This window comes from Microtus oregoni, unplaced genomic scaffold, assembly GCF_018167655.1.
Source record: "Microtus oregoni isolate MIOR12 unplaced genomic scaffold, Mior012 000003F_ref0000135, whole genome shotgun sequence".
Taxonomy (NCBI): domain Eukaryota; kingdom Metazoa; phylum Chordata; class Mammalia; order Rodentia; family Cricetidae; genus Microtus; species Microtus oregoni.
The window spans coordinates 14077017-14094708 of record NW_024543062.1 but is presented as its reverse complement, the minus strand read 5'-3'; the positions used below and the strand labels follow the sequence as shown (position 1 = coordinate 14094708).

Genomic DNA, 17692 nt, shown 5'->3' with positions numbered 1-17692 from the left:
TCCCTTTTCTGTCTCTTACACACCAAGGCTGTGGATCCTTGTGGGACTGGCTGCCCAACCGAGGCCTCTCACCCACCACGTGGCTCCCTGCCTGGGACTTGCTGCTCCTCGTGGCCCACTGCCAGCTGCTGCCACTGGGGGAACAACACCGTTTTATTTTTACCATAACAACTTCCTTCTTGCCCCCATGGGCCAGTTCAACAAATCCCCATTCCACCCACGAGGAAGACAGTCTGAGGCAGGAAACACGTGGTGTCTCTTCAGAGCCCCCACTTTATTATTGGGGAGCAGCTTTCGGTGGGTGGAATCTAGGCCTGCTGGGCCCGAAGCAGGGCCCTCACCTGGCTGATCTGCCACTCCACGCTGGATCGTGCCGTACCACCCAAGGCGCTATACTGTTCCACGCTGTGACCGTAGTCCCACACGTGATTCACATCACCTGAGAACAGGGGACTGGGGAGAAAGAAGGAGTCAGGATAGTGCACTCCATGGAGCTGCCCAGGGTCAGATTCAGGATGGGGTGGGGATGGTGGGGGTGGCACACCTGATGGTCTGCAGTTCCTGCAGGGACAGCTGGTTGAGGGCGACTCCTTTAGTCTCTGCCATGAACACAGCTTTTCCTGAGGCCTCATGGGCCTGGCGGAACGGCATCTGGATACAAAGGCAGAAGGTGGTGCCATCGGGAGTTGTTTTCCCGCTGCGACCTGAGTGCCCGGCTTTGGGGACACCCTTGTCCCCAGGCCCAGGTGTTTCACACTCACCCCTTTGCGGACCAGGTAATAGGCGAGGTCGGTGGCCAGCATGTCAGGACTGAGCGCCTGTGTCATGTTCTCACGGTGAATCTGGGGGCACCGGTCCAGCAAATGTGAGCTGGGGAATGGCGTGAAGCCTGCCCTACCGTGTTCTAAGCAACTGATGAGTCTCTTTCGCCCCTACCCCACCCCACTCAGCCCCTCCCCACCCACGAGCAATCCACTCACTGCTTGAACATTTTCATCAATATAATTTTGTTTTTATCTTTTGAGACTTTGTAGCCCAGACGAGCCTCAAGTTTACAATCCTGTCTTGGTGTCCTTAGTGTTGGGATTACAGGGGTGCATCCATGCTCTCAGTATAGTGTTAGGATTACAGGGGTGCATCCCTACTCTCGGTATAGGATTGCATTTTTTTGTTAGGTATGTATGCTGTGCTTACGTGTCTGTGTATGATTTTTTTTTAATTCAGGGTTTATTTTTGTTTGCTTAAGGTTTATTTATTTATTTGTTTATTTATTTCTTTTTACTTTTTGGTTGTTCAAGAAAGGGTTTCTCAGTAGCTTTGGAGCCTGGCCTGGAACTAGCTCTTGTAGATCAGGCTGGCCTTGAACTCACAGAGATCCGCCTGTCTCTGATTCCAGAGTGCTGATATCACCTCTGCCCGGCTAAAATTTATTTATTCTGTATAGTGTTCTGCCTGCATGTATGTTTGCATGCCAGAAGAGGGCACCAGATCTCCTTACAGGTGGTTGTGAGCCACCATGTGGTTGCTGGGAATTGAACTCAGGACCTCTGGAAGAGCAGGCAGTGCTCTTAACCTCTGAGCCATCTCTGCAGCATTCCTCCCCCCACTGTTTTTTTATTTTAAATATGTGTGGGCACATGTGCACATGTGGACGTTCATACATGTGAAGACCTGAGGTGCAGGGATCATCTTTGTTAGCTCTTCCACCTTATTCACTGGGGACGAGTCCCTCAATCAAACCCAGAGCTCACAGACATGACTAGTTTCACTAGCCAGCTCCCCTGTGTGGCGGTTTAAAAGAAAATGGTACCCAAAGGGAGTGACACTATTAGGAGGTGTGGCCTTCTTAGAGTAGGTGTGGTCTTATTGGAGGAAGTGTGTCACCAGGGAGGTGGGCTTTGAAGTCTCATATATGCTCAAACCATGCCCATCTCAGACCACTTTGAGCAGCTCCTTCTTTAGCATGATACCTGCCTACACGCCCCCATCCCTGACGTGGTGATAAATGGACTAACCCTCAACTGTTTTTTCTGCTTTCCTTTTTAAGAGATGCCATGGTCATGGTGTCTCTTCACAGCAATAGAAATCCTAAGACACCCTGCCTTTTTTTGGTGTGTGTGTGTGGGGGGGGGGGACTGGAATTAAAAATGTGCCTCCATGCCCGGCTGGTATCTGCATGTGTTTCTAGGGACAGGAACTTGGGAACCTCACATTTGGGAAGCAAGTGCTCTAACCACTGGGCCATCTCCCCCAGTTCCTATCAGGTAAGCAGAGGCACATTTTGAGAACCAGTGCTTTAGAAACAGTGGAACTATCCAGGGGTGAAATGATGTGAAGTTGGAAGTTGACTTCCGAATAACTGTAGGAGAGGCAAAGAGATGAATAAAGACAGCAGAAGCAACATGCAGCCACACAGTGAGGCTCTGTCTGAACCACACAGAGAACGGCCACAAGGCACTTGTTTTTAAAGCTGGGTCTTGGCACATGGGGGTTCTCTAGACATCTTTGTGATAAAAGGCTACAGCAGAAATGCAGCTAGCGGTGAGGTGCATGCCTGCAATCCCAGTGTTTAGGAGATTAAGAGAGCAGGAGGATGAGATTAATGCCAACCCTGTCTCAGAAGGAGAGGGGAGGGTAGAATACAGTGGGGCAGACCTATAATGCCAGCACTTGGGAAGCTGAGGCCTCAAGTTGGACCAGCCTGCACTACACAGTAAGATCTTATCTCAAAAAAAAAAAAAAAAAAGCTGATTCTGGCCCAAACCTGGGACTTTGGTGTCTAACCAATCCCTATTCTTCTGTGCCAGGCAAAGTCTTCTGGCCTCATCCCCTGTCCCCTCACGCATTAGTCTTGCCTGCAGCGTAGAGATGACTCCAGTGGCCACTTGGAGGACGGCAGTCATGGTATCCGATACTTCAAACACAGCTTCCTTGTCTTCCTGGAAGGCGTGTAGCAGGTGAGGGGCCTGGCAGCCCCGCCCTTCACCCAGACCTCTTCCCTTGTTCTACTGGAGACACTTAGCACCTCTCCCTGCTACCCCAAGGAGCAGCAGGCGACGTCTGAGGGTAGTCACAGACTGTGTGCCCAGGACGGGAAGGAGTCATTCTAGGGGCTCCTTCCTCTCTGGGTGTCACGGCTCTGAGAAGTAGTACGTGGTACAGCCAGAGGGGGTCCTCATCACATCCCCAGCCTCCTACCTGTAAATCCTTGTTGTACGTGCTGGGAAGTCCCTTGAGTGTCATCAGGAGCCCAGCACACTGTAGGAAGAACGAAGCTGAGGAACTGGGACACCAGAGCCAGTCATGAAGCCCCCCCGAGGACCCACCGGGTCCGTCCTCTCTTGCCAGCTCACCCGCCCAAACACTCGGCCCGCCTTGCTCCGGATCAGCTCCAGGCTGTCTGGGTTTTTCTTCTGGGGCATCAAGCTGCTTCCAGTGCTGGGGACAGAGGTGTGAGGACTGAGGTTCTACTGACGCCTGGCTGGCCCTCTGGCATAGGCACTGGGCAGGGCGGACTGGGGTAGGAGGAAGTCATTCCAGCGTCCTGAGATACGGGCCTTACCTGTAGGCATCTGAGAGCTGCACAAAGTTGAATTCCTTGGTGCCATAGAGGATAAGATCCTCTGCCATCCTGCTGAGGTGGGTCATACACAGAGAAGCCCAAAACAGGAACTCCGCTAGAAGGAACAGCAGGTGTTCTCTTTTAATTTACCTTCTGTGCATGTTCATTCATAGAAGTCAGAGGACAGCTTGCAGCGGTTAGATCTCTCCTCCCACCACGTAGGTTCAGGGCATTACACTGGGGCCATCGGGTTTGGTAGTGTACACTTTACCCACTGAGTAATCTTTGCTGGTCGTTATTGTTGGTGGTGAAATTTTTTGGTTTTGTTTGTTTGAGACAGGATCTTAGATAGCTCAGGCTGTCTCAAGCTAACTAGCAGAGGAAGTCCTTGAGTTACTGGTGTTCCTGCCTCCACTTCCTAAGTGCCGCGACTGTGGGTGTGTGCCAACATGCCCAGTGCGTGCCGTTGTGGGGATCACACCCGGAGCTTCACGCCCCCTAAGAAAGCATTCTGCATCCCCAGTCCTGTATCTTACCCACAAAGTCTCTCTCGCTGGTGGCATCCATGCTGTTGAGTGTGATGGCTCCAAAGTTCAGTTCTGGGTGTGAGGGAGGGAAAACAGTCGGACTGGGAGCTGAGAAGCGCTCTTCTCTACCCGGAACCAGGATGCCCAGCCTCATCCTTCACCCCTTCTTGAAAATGAGAATCGGGGAGGAGTCTGAGGTGGGGAAGGGGGTCTCTGTACCGATCTCAGGAGGGTGGATGGAGGTCGAAGTATTCCCAGCAATAGGTACCCCTGACATAGGTAACCTCAATAATCTCAATACCCAAAGGCAAGATATGAGAGCCTCTGCCCTCTCATTGTGGGAGGCATGGAAGTCTTTGGGCTCACAGATGGACCAGGGGAACCAGGAATGCCAAATACACAGGGTTGTCACTTCACATGGGGAGATATAGCCTGTTTTCCACCCAGAAGGCTGGGAGCAGAAGAGGTTAATAGCCTGGTGACCTTTGCACTGTCTGTGTGGCTGAGACACACCAGATCCTCCCCTGAACCCTTATCGTGAACTTGTCAATCTACAGAACCTATCTTTATGGAAGGTGCCACATGTACTATTCAAAGGGTTTCAGGGTAGTCATGCCATAAATTTTATTGTGACATGGGATTGAGTTAATCATCACCAGGAAAGATTTCATCAAACTGTGGCGTGCTTCAATATGCCTAAAATAAAACACGTGGGATAAGACTCCCAAAGTTTGAACCAACACTGTTGAACCTGCGACCCCATGTGTTTAACATTCCTGGCTCCCCTGGTGCTTAGCTGTGAGCATGAGGACCTACATGTCTTCCACATGTCACCCCTTGTGTCTTTGGGACCCAGCAGGGGCTAAGAGTGACAGTCTCCAGAGAAGGATGAGCAGGGTATACCTCACCTGCTCGGAGTAGCTCCCGGTCCACACCCAGAGGGTTGCCCGCAATGGCCCCGCTGTAGAGACAAGGGTTCAAAGTGATTAAAGTTCTGGATACCACCCACAGGCAACATGCCAGGCTAAATCTTAGTAACTCAGCCCCTCTGCTGGCCTGGACACCTTAAGGACCCAAACATTTGCCATCATGCAGGGGAAATGGTGCCCATGGGAAATCGGCTGGAGTTTCAGCAAATTCTCAAGTTTGGCTATCCCCATGTTAGAGATCTGGAAGGCCAAGTAGAGGCAGTTTTTTTGTTGGTGGTGATAAAAACATTATGTGTGTGTGTGCTTTTTTGTCTGTATGTGAACTACACACATGTAGGTGTCCACCTAGGCCAGAAGAGGACTTCGGAGACCCTGGAACTGGAGTTAGAGGCAGTTGTGAGCCTCCCAACATGAGTGCTGGGAACTGAACCTGTGTCTTCTGCAAGAGCAGCCAGTGCTTCTAACCATCTCCCCGGCCTTTACAACTTTGTTTTATTATTTTTATTTATGTGTACATATGTGTGCATGTGTGAAGGCGCCCATGGAGGCCAAAAAAGGGTATTGGATTCCCTGGAGCTGGAGCTATGGGTGGGTTATAAGCCACCCAATGTGGGTGCTGGGAACTGAACCCGCTTCCTCTAGAAGAGCAGCAAGTACTCTTAACCAGCGAGCCATCTCTCTGCCTATATTAGAATTCTTAATTAACATGTATATTATATATATTTGATTTCATTATGACATTTTCATTCGTGTGTAAAATGTATTTTAATCATATTCATTCCTCCATTATCCTCTCTTGCCCTCCCACCTTGCTAATCCCTTTTCCCCAGCTCCTTCTATGTTCCTTCTTTTTCAGTGACCCAGTGAGTTTCGCTGGGGTTGCTTACGGGGCCATGTGTGAGTGGTTACCAATAACAGCATGGGCAGATTCTTCAATCACTGAAGAAATGCAACCACAAAGTCTATATATAGACTCTGAGGAAGGGGCAGGGCCTCACAAGCCCCTCCCTCTAATCCCCAAGCTATCTTCAGTCCTGCTGACTGAAGTCAATCTAACTTCACCTTCCCTCAGGCTTTGGGGACACTGGGGCCTTACCTCCCCAGTGGCAGGACATTGATCCGCTTCTGCACCTCCAGCAGCCTCTCTGAATCTCGTGTTAGTGCAACAGCGTGGCTGTGGGAAACCAGAAACGGGTGGATGGTGGTTGGGTGATGGATACCAAGGAGCCTCCCCTTCTACCAAGGCCCCCAGTCAGGGCCCCTTCCCAGTGTCCCTACTCCACAAAGCTCACCTCAGGATCCAGTGGCTCCAGCGGATAGGCTGAGCCCTCTGCAGGTGTGTGTATCCTGGAAAGAGGACGTCACGTTCCCTGTAATAGGAGAAGAAGCAGGGCACCTGAGGGGTTGGGGTCCAGAGGAACAGGTAAGGCTTGCCGAGGACCCCTGGAAACCTACAGGCTAGGCTCTTTGCATGGAAGGTAAGAGCAGATCGGTGAGCTCTACCTGAATAAGGGACCAGATGCTCACTAGGGGGACAAACAGGCCTTAAGGAAAGAGAACAGAAGCAAGTCAGTGAGATCAAACATTACGCCAGGAAGGACATGGTGGTACAAGTCTACGGACCTGCTTGGGAGGTTGAGGCAGGAGGAATGCCATAAGATTGAGACCAACCTTGGCTATACGCTGAGTCCTATGTAGCCTGGTTTACAGACAAGACCCTGTCTGAAAAATCAAGCCCAGCTCTGGGTGGTGGTGCACACCTGTAACCCTAGCATTTGAGAGGCTAAAGCAAGAGGACCTGGAGTTCAAGGTCAGCTTCAGTTATGTAGTGGGTTAGATGCCAGTTTGGGCTATCTAGAGAAAGAAATAAAGAGAGAGAGAGAGAGAGAGAGAGAAAGTTAAGTCCAGGACAGGAAGAAAAGGAGATTAAATCTGAGGCTAGCCTGAACTACACATAGCAAGTCCCAGGCTACCTGTAGTATATAACCATCACCATGTTCAATTTCAGAATACCGTCATCATGCCATTAAAAAACAACCGTGTAGCCTGGCGGTGGTGGTGCACGCCTTTAATCCCAGAACTCAGGAGACAGAGACAGGCAGATCTCTGTGAGTTCAAGGCCAGCCTGGTCTACAGAGCTAGTTCCAGGATAGTTAGGGCTCTTACACAGAGAAACCCTGTCTCAAAAAACCAAACCAAACCAAACCAAACCAAAAACCCAAAACACTCATATATACAAAATAAAATAAATATAAAACAAACAAACACCGCCCCCCCCCTACCCCCAAGCCCAAGCGGGCCTGTGGACTGTCGATATTTGCTTCCTTTGGGAAGGAGCAGGAGGTTCTTTGGTCCCGCACTTGAGTATTTAACTATTCCTCTCGGTCCTTTATGTGCAATTCTGCCCTAATTGTACCTGCTCTCGCATCTGGTCCCTGGAGAAGCTCAAGTACATAGACAGGGGCAGACCAGAGGAAGACTAGGACCCCGTCTACTATGAGCCACGGGGAACCATCATCCACCCTGGCTGCATACTTCTGGCACGGCCGGTTTAGGGTTTCTAACACTTATTGTTTGCTTAGATTCCGCCCAGGGAGAGAATTCTTGTGGCGGTGTCCCCCAGAAGACTTACGCCTCAGCCCGGTCGACCATGCTTCCAATGAGCGCCCGGAGCAGGGCGGAGAGTTTGGAACAGGTCTGCCTCATCCAGAGCCTGAGATCCGTGACCACCTGTGGGGAGGAGACAGCCATGCTCAGGGAGTGGAGCCTGCTGCTTCCTTCCCCGGAGAACAGCGCCAAGAGCCTCTGGGGTTCCCAGGGTTGAAAAAGTCACAGCAGAGGGCAAAGAGGGCTGGTGACACCTGGTCATTGCGGCTTCGTCCCGTGTGTAGCTTTCCTGCAGCTTCACCAATGAGCTCCTAGGGGTGGAGAGGCATGAAGATAGGCTAGAACACTCTAATCCCAGCTCAGTGGGGACACTGAGTCTAGGTAGTGGTCCTTGCCAGCCTTATGGCTTTCCCTCCCTACGCCAGGGACCCAGTCCTGCCCAAGTCTCTTGCCATTTCTACTCTACCAGTGATGGTTAGTGCCCAGGGTAAGGTTGATAAAGAGACCGATTTGTAGGAAGAAGGGCGTTCCATACCTTCAAGCGCCGTTCATTGGCTGTGTGGATGTCTTCATCATTGGGGTGCAGTTTGAAGGTGCCCTGGGCCCACTCATCAGCTACCTGGAGCAGGCAGCAGCAACGCAGGGTGTCAGGTTGATAGGCATCAGGAGTCTCCCTGCCTTGGTCTTGGATCCACCATGTTTGCTAAATGTCCTTGTACGGAAGCTGAGCCATAGAATATTCCCCATCCCTGAGGGATGATCTCTGACCCAGTCCACCTTGGTCTTAAGCCACGAGGAGTCATTAAAAGACAGAGCTGGTAATTATAGCACACCTTTCCCGTCACCTACTTATTACAAGGTCAAACAATAAATCTGGGATACTACAGCTTGTACCCAGGGTGTAAGAACTGGAATATGGCTCAGTGGTAAAATTGAACACTTGTCTAGACTCTCCCAGCGAGGGGCTGGGGGCGTGGCGCAGCACCAAAGCATTTACCCAGCATGCACCACAGGTCTGGGTTCCAACTCCAGCCTTAGAAGAAAGGAATAAAGGTGAATGCAGTGCTTAGGGACTTTGGGTAGGAGCCTGGGTTCCCAGGGGAATGGATGTAGGGTGGACCTCGTGTCACAGAGGCTACCTTGTCCAGGCCTTGCAGTATCTGCTGCGTCTCCGCTTTAGTGAGAAGCCCCGCCTTCTCCAGGCCCCTGCTGTAGGCCTTGCTCCCCTGCACATCCACGTTCCACAGATTCCGGTCGTAGGAGATAGATGAGTTGAACTTCTCCATGATGGGGTCGACAGCACCCACAAAACGGCCACCCCATAGCTTCCCACTCTGAACAAGAGGGCAGAAGAGAACACAGTCTCAAAAGGGACCCTTAGGAGAGATACCCAGAAAGGACTGTGTGTGTGTGTGTGGGGGGGGTATTAGACATTATTCTCACTGGACAGATGGGGCAACTGAAATTCAGAAGGTCGGGAACTTGGTGAGTGTGCAAGGGATATATATGGTAGACACAGAAGTCAGGGCTCTTTCTCACCACATGGCATGGACCAGGGAGATGGTGGCATTCCGTGGAGCACAACAGAATCTTTTTTCTTTAACTGGCAAACAACATAGTATGTACTTATTCTATGGGGTCATGTATATTTATAAGTGCATATATATGTGTGTATATATATACATATACACATATACGTATATGTATATATTAATACTGGAGATTAAACCTATGGGCTCTGGCATGGCAGACAAGCATTGTGTTTGAGTTATATATTAACAGTCCTCTTTTACTTTATTTATTTTTTGGATTTATTTACTTTATCTTATGTATTTTTTTGCCTGATGTATGTCTGTGCACCATGTGCACGCCTGGTACCCGCAGAAGCCAGGAGAGTGTGTTGGACCCCCTAGAACTGGAGTTATGGATGATTATGAACCATCATGTGGGTGCTGAGAACTGAGCCTTGGTCTTCTGCAAAATCAGTAAGTGCTCTTAACTGCTGAGCCAACTCCCCGGACTCATATTTTTTTGAGATAGGGTCTCACTGTGTCTGGCTGGCTTGGAATTCTTAGAGATCTGCCTATCTCTGTCTCCTGAGTAGTGATTAAAAGGTGTGAGCCACCATGTATGATCCTCTTTTAATTTTGAAAGAGTTTCCTAAGTTGCCTAGACTGGTACTGAGCTCACTCTGTGGCCTAGGCAGATCCTCCTGCCTCAGCCTTCCAAGCAACTAAGATTACAGGCCTGTACCCCAGACCTTACAAAGACAATGCTTTGTAGTTCTTAAAAGACATTAGCCTCCAACCCCAGGCACCAAAGGGCAGAAGGGTGGGTCAGAGAGGCACCTCTCTGAAAGAGAAGGGCACAGGCCAGGGTGGGAGGATAGGACACCGAGCATGCAGGACTCGGAGGAGAGTGTTGTAAGGACAAAGTTAAGAGATATGGCATGTCCATCGTTGGCAACCTTTCTCTCTGTGTGTGGGTGTCTACTAGAGCCACTGGGAACTGGGCGGTGGTGGTGCACGCCTTTAATCCCAGTACTCGGGAGGCAGAGGCAGGCGGATCTCTGTGAGTTCGAGGCCAGCCTGGTCTACAAGAGCTAGTTCCAGGACAGGAACCAAAAAGCTACAGAGAAACCCTGTCTCAAAAAAGCAAAAAAAAAAAAAAAAAAAAAAGAGCCACTGGGGACATATCACTTCTGCCCCAAAATTCTGAACTGACTTTGGGCCTATCATATAACTCCTTGGAACCTCAGTTTTGCCTCTTTGCAAAGCAGGAAATATACCCACGTGATAGGCTTGTTATAAGCCAGTGGTTCTCAACCTTCCTCATGCTGCGACACTTTAATACAGCTCCTCAGGTTGTGGTGACCCCCACCATACAAGTATCTCATTGCTACATCATAACTAATTTTGCCACTGTTATGAATTGGAATGTAAATATCTGTGTTTTCTGATGTGAAAGAGTAGTTCAACCCCCCAATGGGGTCGAGAGCCACAGTTATAAGCATTCAATCCGATATCATTTGTAAAGTGCATGCATAGTGAAGGGAGGCTGGGGGTGCTCACAGACAGGGTGTGCTCTCTCTATTCTCTCTCTCTCTCTCTTTTGTATGTACGTGTTCACGTGTGTACGCAAATGCCAGAGGTCAGTGTTGAGTGTCTTCCTCAATTGCTCTCTACCTTTTTATTTATTACTGTTTATTACTTTTGAGACAGGGCCACACTATGTAGCCCTGGCTAGCTTGGAACTCACTATATCAGTCAAGCTGGCCTGGAGTTTAGATTGCCAGTCCCTGCCTCCCACGTGTTGGAATTAAAGTGTCCTGTCACATTTTTTAGAGGATCCCTCACTGACCCTGACCCTTATCCATTAAGCTGGCCTGGCTGGTCAACAGTTTCACCTTCTTCAGCACTGGGACCCAAACTCAGGTCCTTCCGCTTGCACAACAAGCATTTCGCCAGGCGAGCGATCCTTGGGGCTTGCTCTACCATCTGTGCTCCTGGGTCTGGTGCTGTGGGCGCCATGGGAACATCCACTGTGCTCTGGCTCCAGACTTGGAGCTGACCTCCTCGGTACCCAACAGTCTTACTGTCAAAGGGCTCTGACTCATAGAGGCAGCCTCCACCATCACCCCCGGCTTTGAGAGGTTCTGCACCTGACCCTTAGCCACCTCAACAAAAGCCAGATCTCCTTCAAAGTGCTGCACGTGGGCCCTTGGGTCTTGGGGGTCAGGGCCAGCAGATGAGAATAGGGAGCGAGTCAGGAGTCTGTTGGGGAAGGCCCAGGAGGATCCTGCGGCTGTCTTCCTTTCCAGATTTCTGGCTTCTGCGTCTGGTTTGTTGGTAATAACAACCCCTTAACAAGCAGGACAGCAGCCAGAACAATTAGTACCAACCCACAGAATGGCTTAAGGCAAGCTGAGGTCATCTGCAGTCCAGTCCACTGTGTTTGGGGAGCAAACAGCTCCAGTCCCACCAGCAGGCTTCCAGGCACACACTCCCTTTGTCCCCTTTCGATATTTGGTATTGAACCTGAGGCCTTGTGTGTGAAACACAGGTGTTATATCACTGAGTCATATGCAGCCCCTTTCTGGAGGACTCTAAGGTAGTTTACCACTGAGCTAACAACCCCGGCCATGTTCTTGGCATGTGGAGATAGGGCCGTGCCATGTAGTTCAGGCTGACCTAGAACTCATTACAGTGCAGTTGGAGAGGGCGCTGCTCCAGGCTAGGAGTCTGGGACAAGGCGAAAGCGGCTCAGAGTTGGGCCGAGTAGAATGAGCAAAATTCAATTCAAGTGCACAAGAGAAGTATTGGAGTGGCTACTGCTTGCTGCGCATAGTAGTGCTCACCTATAACCCCAGCGTTAGGGAGGTGGAGGCAGGAGGATTAATAGCTTTTTGCTTTGTTTTGTTTTGAGACAGGGTTTCTCTGTGTCCTGGCTGTCCTGGAACTCACAGGTAGACCAGGTTGGCCTTGAACTCAGAGATCTACCCGCCTCTGCCTCCTGCGAGCTGGGTTTAAAGGTGTGCGCTGTGACACCGGGTATTGCAATTCCATCCTTTTATGAAGTGGACACAATTACCCCTACTTCACAAAGGAACTAACAGGTCAAGGCTGTCCCTGGTGTACAAATCACATCTGTTTGGCTCCAAAGTCCAGTCCTTGTTCCTGACCCTCCGCACAACCCAGCAGCTAAGTAAATCAGGCCATCTTAACGTGTTCAGATGAGCGGAGAGGAAGGAAGTGACTCGCCAGCTACTGAGGATCAGAAGGGTCTGGGCATGCTTGCATCTATTTCCCTACAGCCCCCTTTCCCCTGTGACGTCAGAGTGATGACTCCATGATCCGTCCCTTACAGGCCGAGCCCAACAGCTCTCATTAGTCCATTGACTAGATAAACAAACCAAGTCCGTGGAAGGGACCGATGTCTTGCACACTTGTCATTAAACTGGAAGAGAAGCCAGGAATACTGGCCCAAAGGAGAGGACAGGGACACCCTAGGAAGGTCACTGGAGCCACAGAGAGAGGTCCCTACCTTCTGGCTCTTTCCATATGACAGAGCCCAAGTACAATTTAGGGACTCAACTTTTCCTATATGTGAGGACAAGTGCAAGGCACGAGGGGTATCCTACCGGGTGGGGACTGACAGGAGGATGTGGGAGTGAAAGGCGGGTGTTGAGAAAGGTGAGGGAGCTCATTGGGTAAAGAAAGGCCTTAGCTGCCAAGCCTGCAGGAAAGAGAATCTCCTCCCACAAGTTCTTCCCTGATCTCCACATGTGTGCCATGCCCACACATGCACGTACTCATAAACAGATAAACAAACAAGAAAATCCTCAAAGAAAAAAGTAAACGGAAAGTTTTGATGTGGTTGCTCGCTCACACCTGGAATCCGAACGTTACGTGGGTGGAGGCAGGAGAATTGCAAGAAATCTGAGGCCAAGCTGGGCAGACAGTGAGTTCCAGGCTAGCCTGGGCTAAAGTGAGCTGAGAAGGAGAAACAGGGGCAGGAATGATGGATCCGCCATTAAGAGCACTGGCTTCTCTCGGCACCGATATGCTGGCTCACAGCAATTTGTCCTGTTCCTGTAGTCTCACACCCTCTTCTGACCTCCACAGGCAGTACTCACCCACGTGGCACACAAACATACATGCAGGCAAAACATCCATACACACAAAAATTCTAAACTATTTTTTAAGGGAAAACAGTGCTGGCCGTGATAATGCATGCTTTTAATCCCAGCACTCGAGCAGAGGCAGGTAGATCAGTTTGAGGCCAGCTTGATCTACAGAGCGAGTCTTAGGACAGCCAGGGCATTACAGGAAAACCCTGCCTCAAAATACAATTTTTTTTTTTTTTTAAAGGGGGCTTAGGGGGAGAAACAGCCACACGTGGTGGCCAACTCGCAGTCATTAGTGAGGTCACCTCCTGAGCCACTTGGTGGCGCTCAATGGGCAGAAGACGATGGGGACATCCCTGAGTGAGCCTACATTAAACTGGGCTTTGGAAGTGTGGTCGGGAATTTCTGTATCACTGCAGGTCTGTCTGGAGGGAGGTGGCCCCATGCACGGGTCAACCCAAGTGGCTCCTCCCCGCTCGTTTGCAAGGTCCCCGAAGTCCTACACACCTCCGATGCCATGTTGGGCGGTTCCTCCTTCTCCTGGAGCTTCGGTCCTAACGATCTGGAAAACAAGATCAAACTGACCACCTCGACTCTGGAGGTCTGCGGGGGTAGGGACAGCTCAGAGTTGGGGACACACGCTCGGCTTGCGGGACGTGGGCAGCACTCAGCAAGCGCGCCACAGTCCTCGGCGTTCCCTCGTGTTTGTCCCTCTGTCCCACGTTCCCAGGACCTGGTCGAACAGACTCTCAGTGGACAGGTGCCTTCTGATCTCTTCTGGCCTCTCCTGGCCCGGATGGCGGCTGCTGCCCCTCTGCCTTGTCCCCGCCTCCTAGCTGCGTAGAGCCAATTGGGAGAGGTGGGTGTGCCGCCTATGGGCGGGACCGCCTCTGGCTGAGCTACTAGACAGAGGAAGTCTGATTTCCGACCAGTTAGCCCTTGGCTGTTTGGAGGTTCAGACAGGTGAGATCCACGCTAGGAGGGAAGAAAGGTGAGAGGAATGTCATCCCAGCAGCACCCAGGAGTCCGAGGCAGGAAGACGGCTGGAAGTTGCAACCTGGGTTGCAAATGAACCTGTTTTAAAAACAAACAAAAAGCTGCCGACACAGCACTTGGGAGGCTGAGACTGGAGGGTCTTTCTCATTTCAAGGCCAGTTTGGTCTATGTAGCGAGTTCCAGGCCAATCAGGACTACACATTGAGACCCTGTCTCAAAGCGGAGGGCATGGGGAAGAGCACGTACTAAATCAGACGCGGCTTTGTATGGTGGTTGTGGTGGTGCAGGCCTGTAATCTCAGCACTGGGAAAAATCTAGGCAGGAGGATCAGAAGTTTGGGGTCTTCCTGAGCTGAGCTGCGTAAGCCAGTTCAAGGGCAGCCTGGGTTACACTAGAGCAATTTAAAAACAAACAAACAAACAAAAAGATCGGTAGTCAGAGTGTGGGAAGATAAAGGATAAATAAAGATAAAGTGTGCTAGCTAATACCAGTGATCTCGGCACTTGGGAAACTGAGGCAGGAATATCAAGAGTCTGATATTCCTAGACCCTTGTAGTATTCGATGTTCCTAATACTGTGACCCTTTAATACAGTTCCCCATGTTGTGGTGACCCAACCCTCCTCCCTACCATCACCATAAAATTATTTTCATTGCTACTTCATAACTGCATTTTTGCTACATTTTACATAATGTAAATATCTGTGTTTTCCAACGGTCTCCGACAACCCCTGTGAAAGAGTTGTTCAACCTCAAAGGGGTCAAGACTTACAGGTTGAGAACCACTGGCCTAGAGAGATGGCTCAGCAGGTAAATGAGCCAGCCACGAGAGGCTGGGAACCTGAGTTCGATCCTGGGAGGCCCGTCTGTAATCTCAGCACTTCCAGCTCAAGACAGGAGAGAAGACTGGAGAATCGTCTGGGAGCTTGGGGGCCAGCGGGTCTGGAGTATTCGGAGCAGTGGTAAATCCAAGAGAAGCCCTGCCTGGATAAGGGGGAAAGGCAAGAACCGACCTCAGAGGATGGCCCCCCAGTATCCACACATGCTCTGTGGCACATGGTATGCACACTTCCCCACCTCTCACACCCAAAATAAATCAACAGTTAAAGAAAAGACGGATCTAGCCATACGTGTCATTGGATATAAGGTGCTTAGAGTCAAGGTCTGAGTTTGAGTCCAGGGACTTACATGGTGGAAGAAGAGAATGACACCACCAAATTGCCCTCTAACATCTGTGTGTGTGTGTGTACACACATGTGTGCACGCGTGTGCGCGCACACACACACACACACACACACACACACTCAAAACCCCAAACAAACAAATAAATAAAGTTAAAAAAAATAAAAGCACGGGGCTGGAGAGATGGCTCAGTGGTTAAGAGCATTGCCTGCTCTTCCAAAGGTCCTGAGTTCAATTCCCAGCAACCACATGGTGGCTCACAACCATCTGTAATGAGGTCTGGTGCCCGCTTCTGGCCTGCAGAAACTGTATACGTAATAAATAAATAAATAAATAAATAAATGGTGCCCGCTTCTGGCCTGCAGAAACTGTATACGAAATAAATAAATAAATAAATGAATATTTTTAAAAAAAAAAAAAAAAAAAAAAAAAAAAAAAATAAAAGCACCTAAAAAAAGTTGGGGATATAGCTCAGTTGGTAGTCTCTAGAGAGTCCAGAAAGAGGATCTTAAAAGTGATTATTTCATGCATTTGAGAGTTAACACTCAGCTCATCCCAGAGTCTATCAAGTCCATCCTAGAAGCAGGAAGTGTAGGCTTCCATGGAATCAGTCTGGGACCATGGCTGGCAGAAGACTGGGCCGCGGCCACTGTGTAGACCAGCTATGAGCGTCTCCCTGTCGTGGAGGTTGTTTTTGTCTGAATGTGTGTATGTACAGTACATGGTATCAATGGAAATCAGAAGAGGGTGTCGGTACCCCTGGAACTGGAGGTGCAGATGGTTTTGAGCCACCAAGTGGGTGTTGGAAGCTGAAACTGGGTCCTCTTGACCATTGAGCCATCTCTCCAGCCCCTTGTGGACTGTGGACGTTTTTTGATCGCCAGCAGATCAGATACTTTAGAGCTAGCCAAGACAGTACTGGGCGCATTGGAGACCACTCCTAGTAATTGCTAGGGTGTCTGCATCACACAGTGCAGTTGAAATGGTAAGAATTTAATCAAATGTTTGTGCCTCGTGAAGTGACAAGTTTTCAAATTCATTGCCAACAGGCCTAGATGACTGTAAATATGTAAGAGCTCACGCATGTCTCAGGAATAGAGCCCTTGCCTACAGTCTATGAAGTGAGCAGCTGGGGGCAAGGCTCGGCAGTGAACACTTGCCTAGAGTCACCCAGTCACCCTAGAAAACCTCAAGCTCTGGCTCTTTCCCAAATGACAGACAAAGTTCAAGGCACTGTAGGAGAAGGCTGGGGACACAGCTCAGTTGGTAGAGTGCTCACTTAGCACACAGAGAGCTCTGTGTTTGATCCCCAGTACTGCCTAAAGCTACCACAGTGGCTCATGCCTGGAATTCCAGTTCTCAGGAGGCGGAGGCAGGGTCAGGAGTTCCAGGTCACCCTCAGCTACACAGTGAATTCAAGGTGAGACTAAGCTGCACGGTCCGCCTCAAATAAACAAAACAAGTGAAAAACATTTAAGGGAGCTAATTGAGGCATTAGCTCTATGTGTAGAGAATAAACAAAATAACAATAATTGTATTTCCTTTGTTTACTTCGTTGTGTATTTTGAGGCAGGATCTCTCTACGTCGCTAGACTTAAGTTCACTGGGTAGCCCAGGCTGGTCAGAAATTTGACATTCTTCTACTTCAGCCTTCCAAGGGCTGGAATGACATGTGTGTGCCAGCGCTCCTGGCAATAGCTTGAATTCTAACAGTATCGTAGGCACCATGTTAAATATTTCATATGGATAACCTCACAAGCTTGGCAGCATTATGTCCTCACAAGCACTCCTAGAAGGCAACCCCAGTAGCCCCATGGTTCTCCAGGTGAGGGAAGGACAGGTGAGGGGAGAATGAGTGATCTGCCTAAAGACACCAAGACAGGAAGTTGCAGAGCCAGGAACTAAATCTAGCATCTCAGGATAAACAGGACATCTGCCTGGGAAGCTCTCCAAGAGCTGGCCAGTCAGAGGCTAATTAATTACCCGAGGGATCACATTAATGATCAACTGGCTAACAGGATTGCTACTGAACCTCACATGACAGTCACCTGCCTTTCCAGTCCCGGCAATGAAAACAGACAATGGGCAGGGAAAGCCTGGAGAGGTATGGCTCAGCAAGAGAGGGTGCTCACCAAGCACTCCCAGCACCGCAGAGAAGAGGGATGGGGGAGGTCTGAGAGACCGCTCAGCCGGGAAAGACGGGAAAGACTCTGCTGCCAAGCTTCATGACTGAGCTTTTGTCTCCAGAATCCACAGGGTGGAAGG

The 17692-nt window shown here is 50.1% G+C and overlaps 1 protein-coding gene across 2 annotated transcripts; it reads right to left on the bottom strand.

The window, feature by feature from the left end:
• Positions 1 to 255: 255 nt before the first annotated feature.
• On the bottom strand, positions 256 to 14052 carry Asl (argininosuccinate lyase). Of its 2 annotated transcripts, none has more exons than XM_041648410.1 (17): positions 13985 to 14052; positions 13759 to 13813; positions 8765 to 8959; positions 8161 to 8244; positions 7880 to 7936; positions 7651 to 7748; positions 6311 to 6388; positions 6115 to 6192; positions 4998 to 5050; positions 4099 to 4161; positions 3563 to 3677; positions 3354 to 3438; positions 3199 to 3258; positions 2856 to 2939; positions 762 to 842; positions 545 to 651; positions 256 to 453 (listed from the first exon to the last, which is right to left on the bottom strand). In XM_041648410.1, exons 2-17 carry the CDS (start codon positions 13768 to 13770, stop codon positions 309 to 311), a joined length of 1395 nt encoding a protein of 464 aa, XP_041504344.1. In that variant the 5' UTR covers positions 13771 to 13813; positions 13985 to 14052; the 3' UTR covers positions 256 to 308. The 2 variants fall into 2 exon arrangements, with proteins under 2 accessions (XP_041504344.1, XP_041504345.1); XM_041648411.1 differs by having other exon boundaries at positions 13892 to 13994.
• Positions 14053 to 17692: the final 3640 nt, after the last annotated feature.

Excerpts from the sequence above, each read along its gene's own strand:
- Asl (XM_041648410.1), bottom strand. Across the intron at positions 2,940-3,198 it reads CGTACAACAAGGATTTACAG|GAAGACAAGGAAGCTGTGTT; the intron begins GTAGGAGGCTGG and ends CACGCCTTCCAG. Across the intron at positions 454-544 it reads CAGGAACTGCAGACCATCAG|TCCCCTGTTCTCAGGTGATG; the intron begins GTGTGCCACCCC and ends CTTTCTCCCCAG.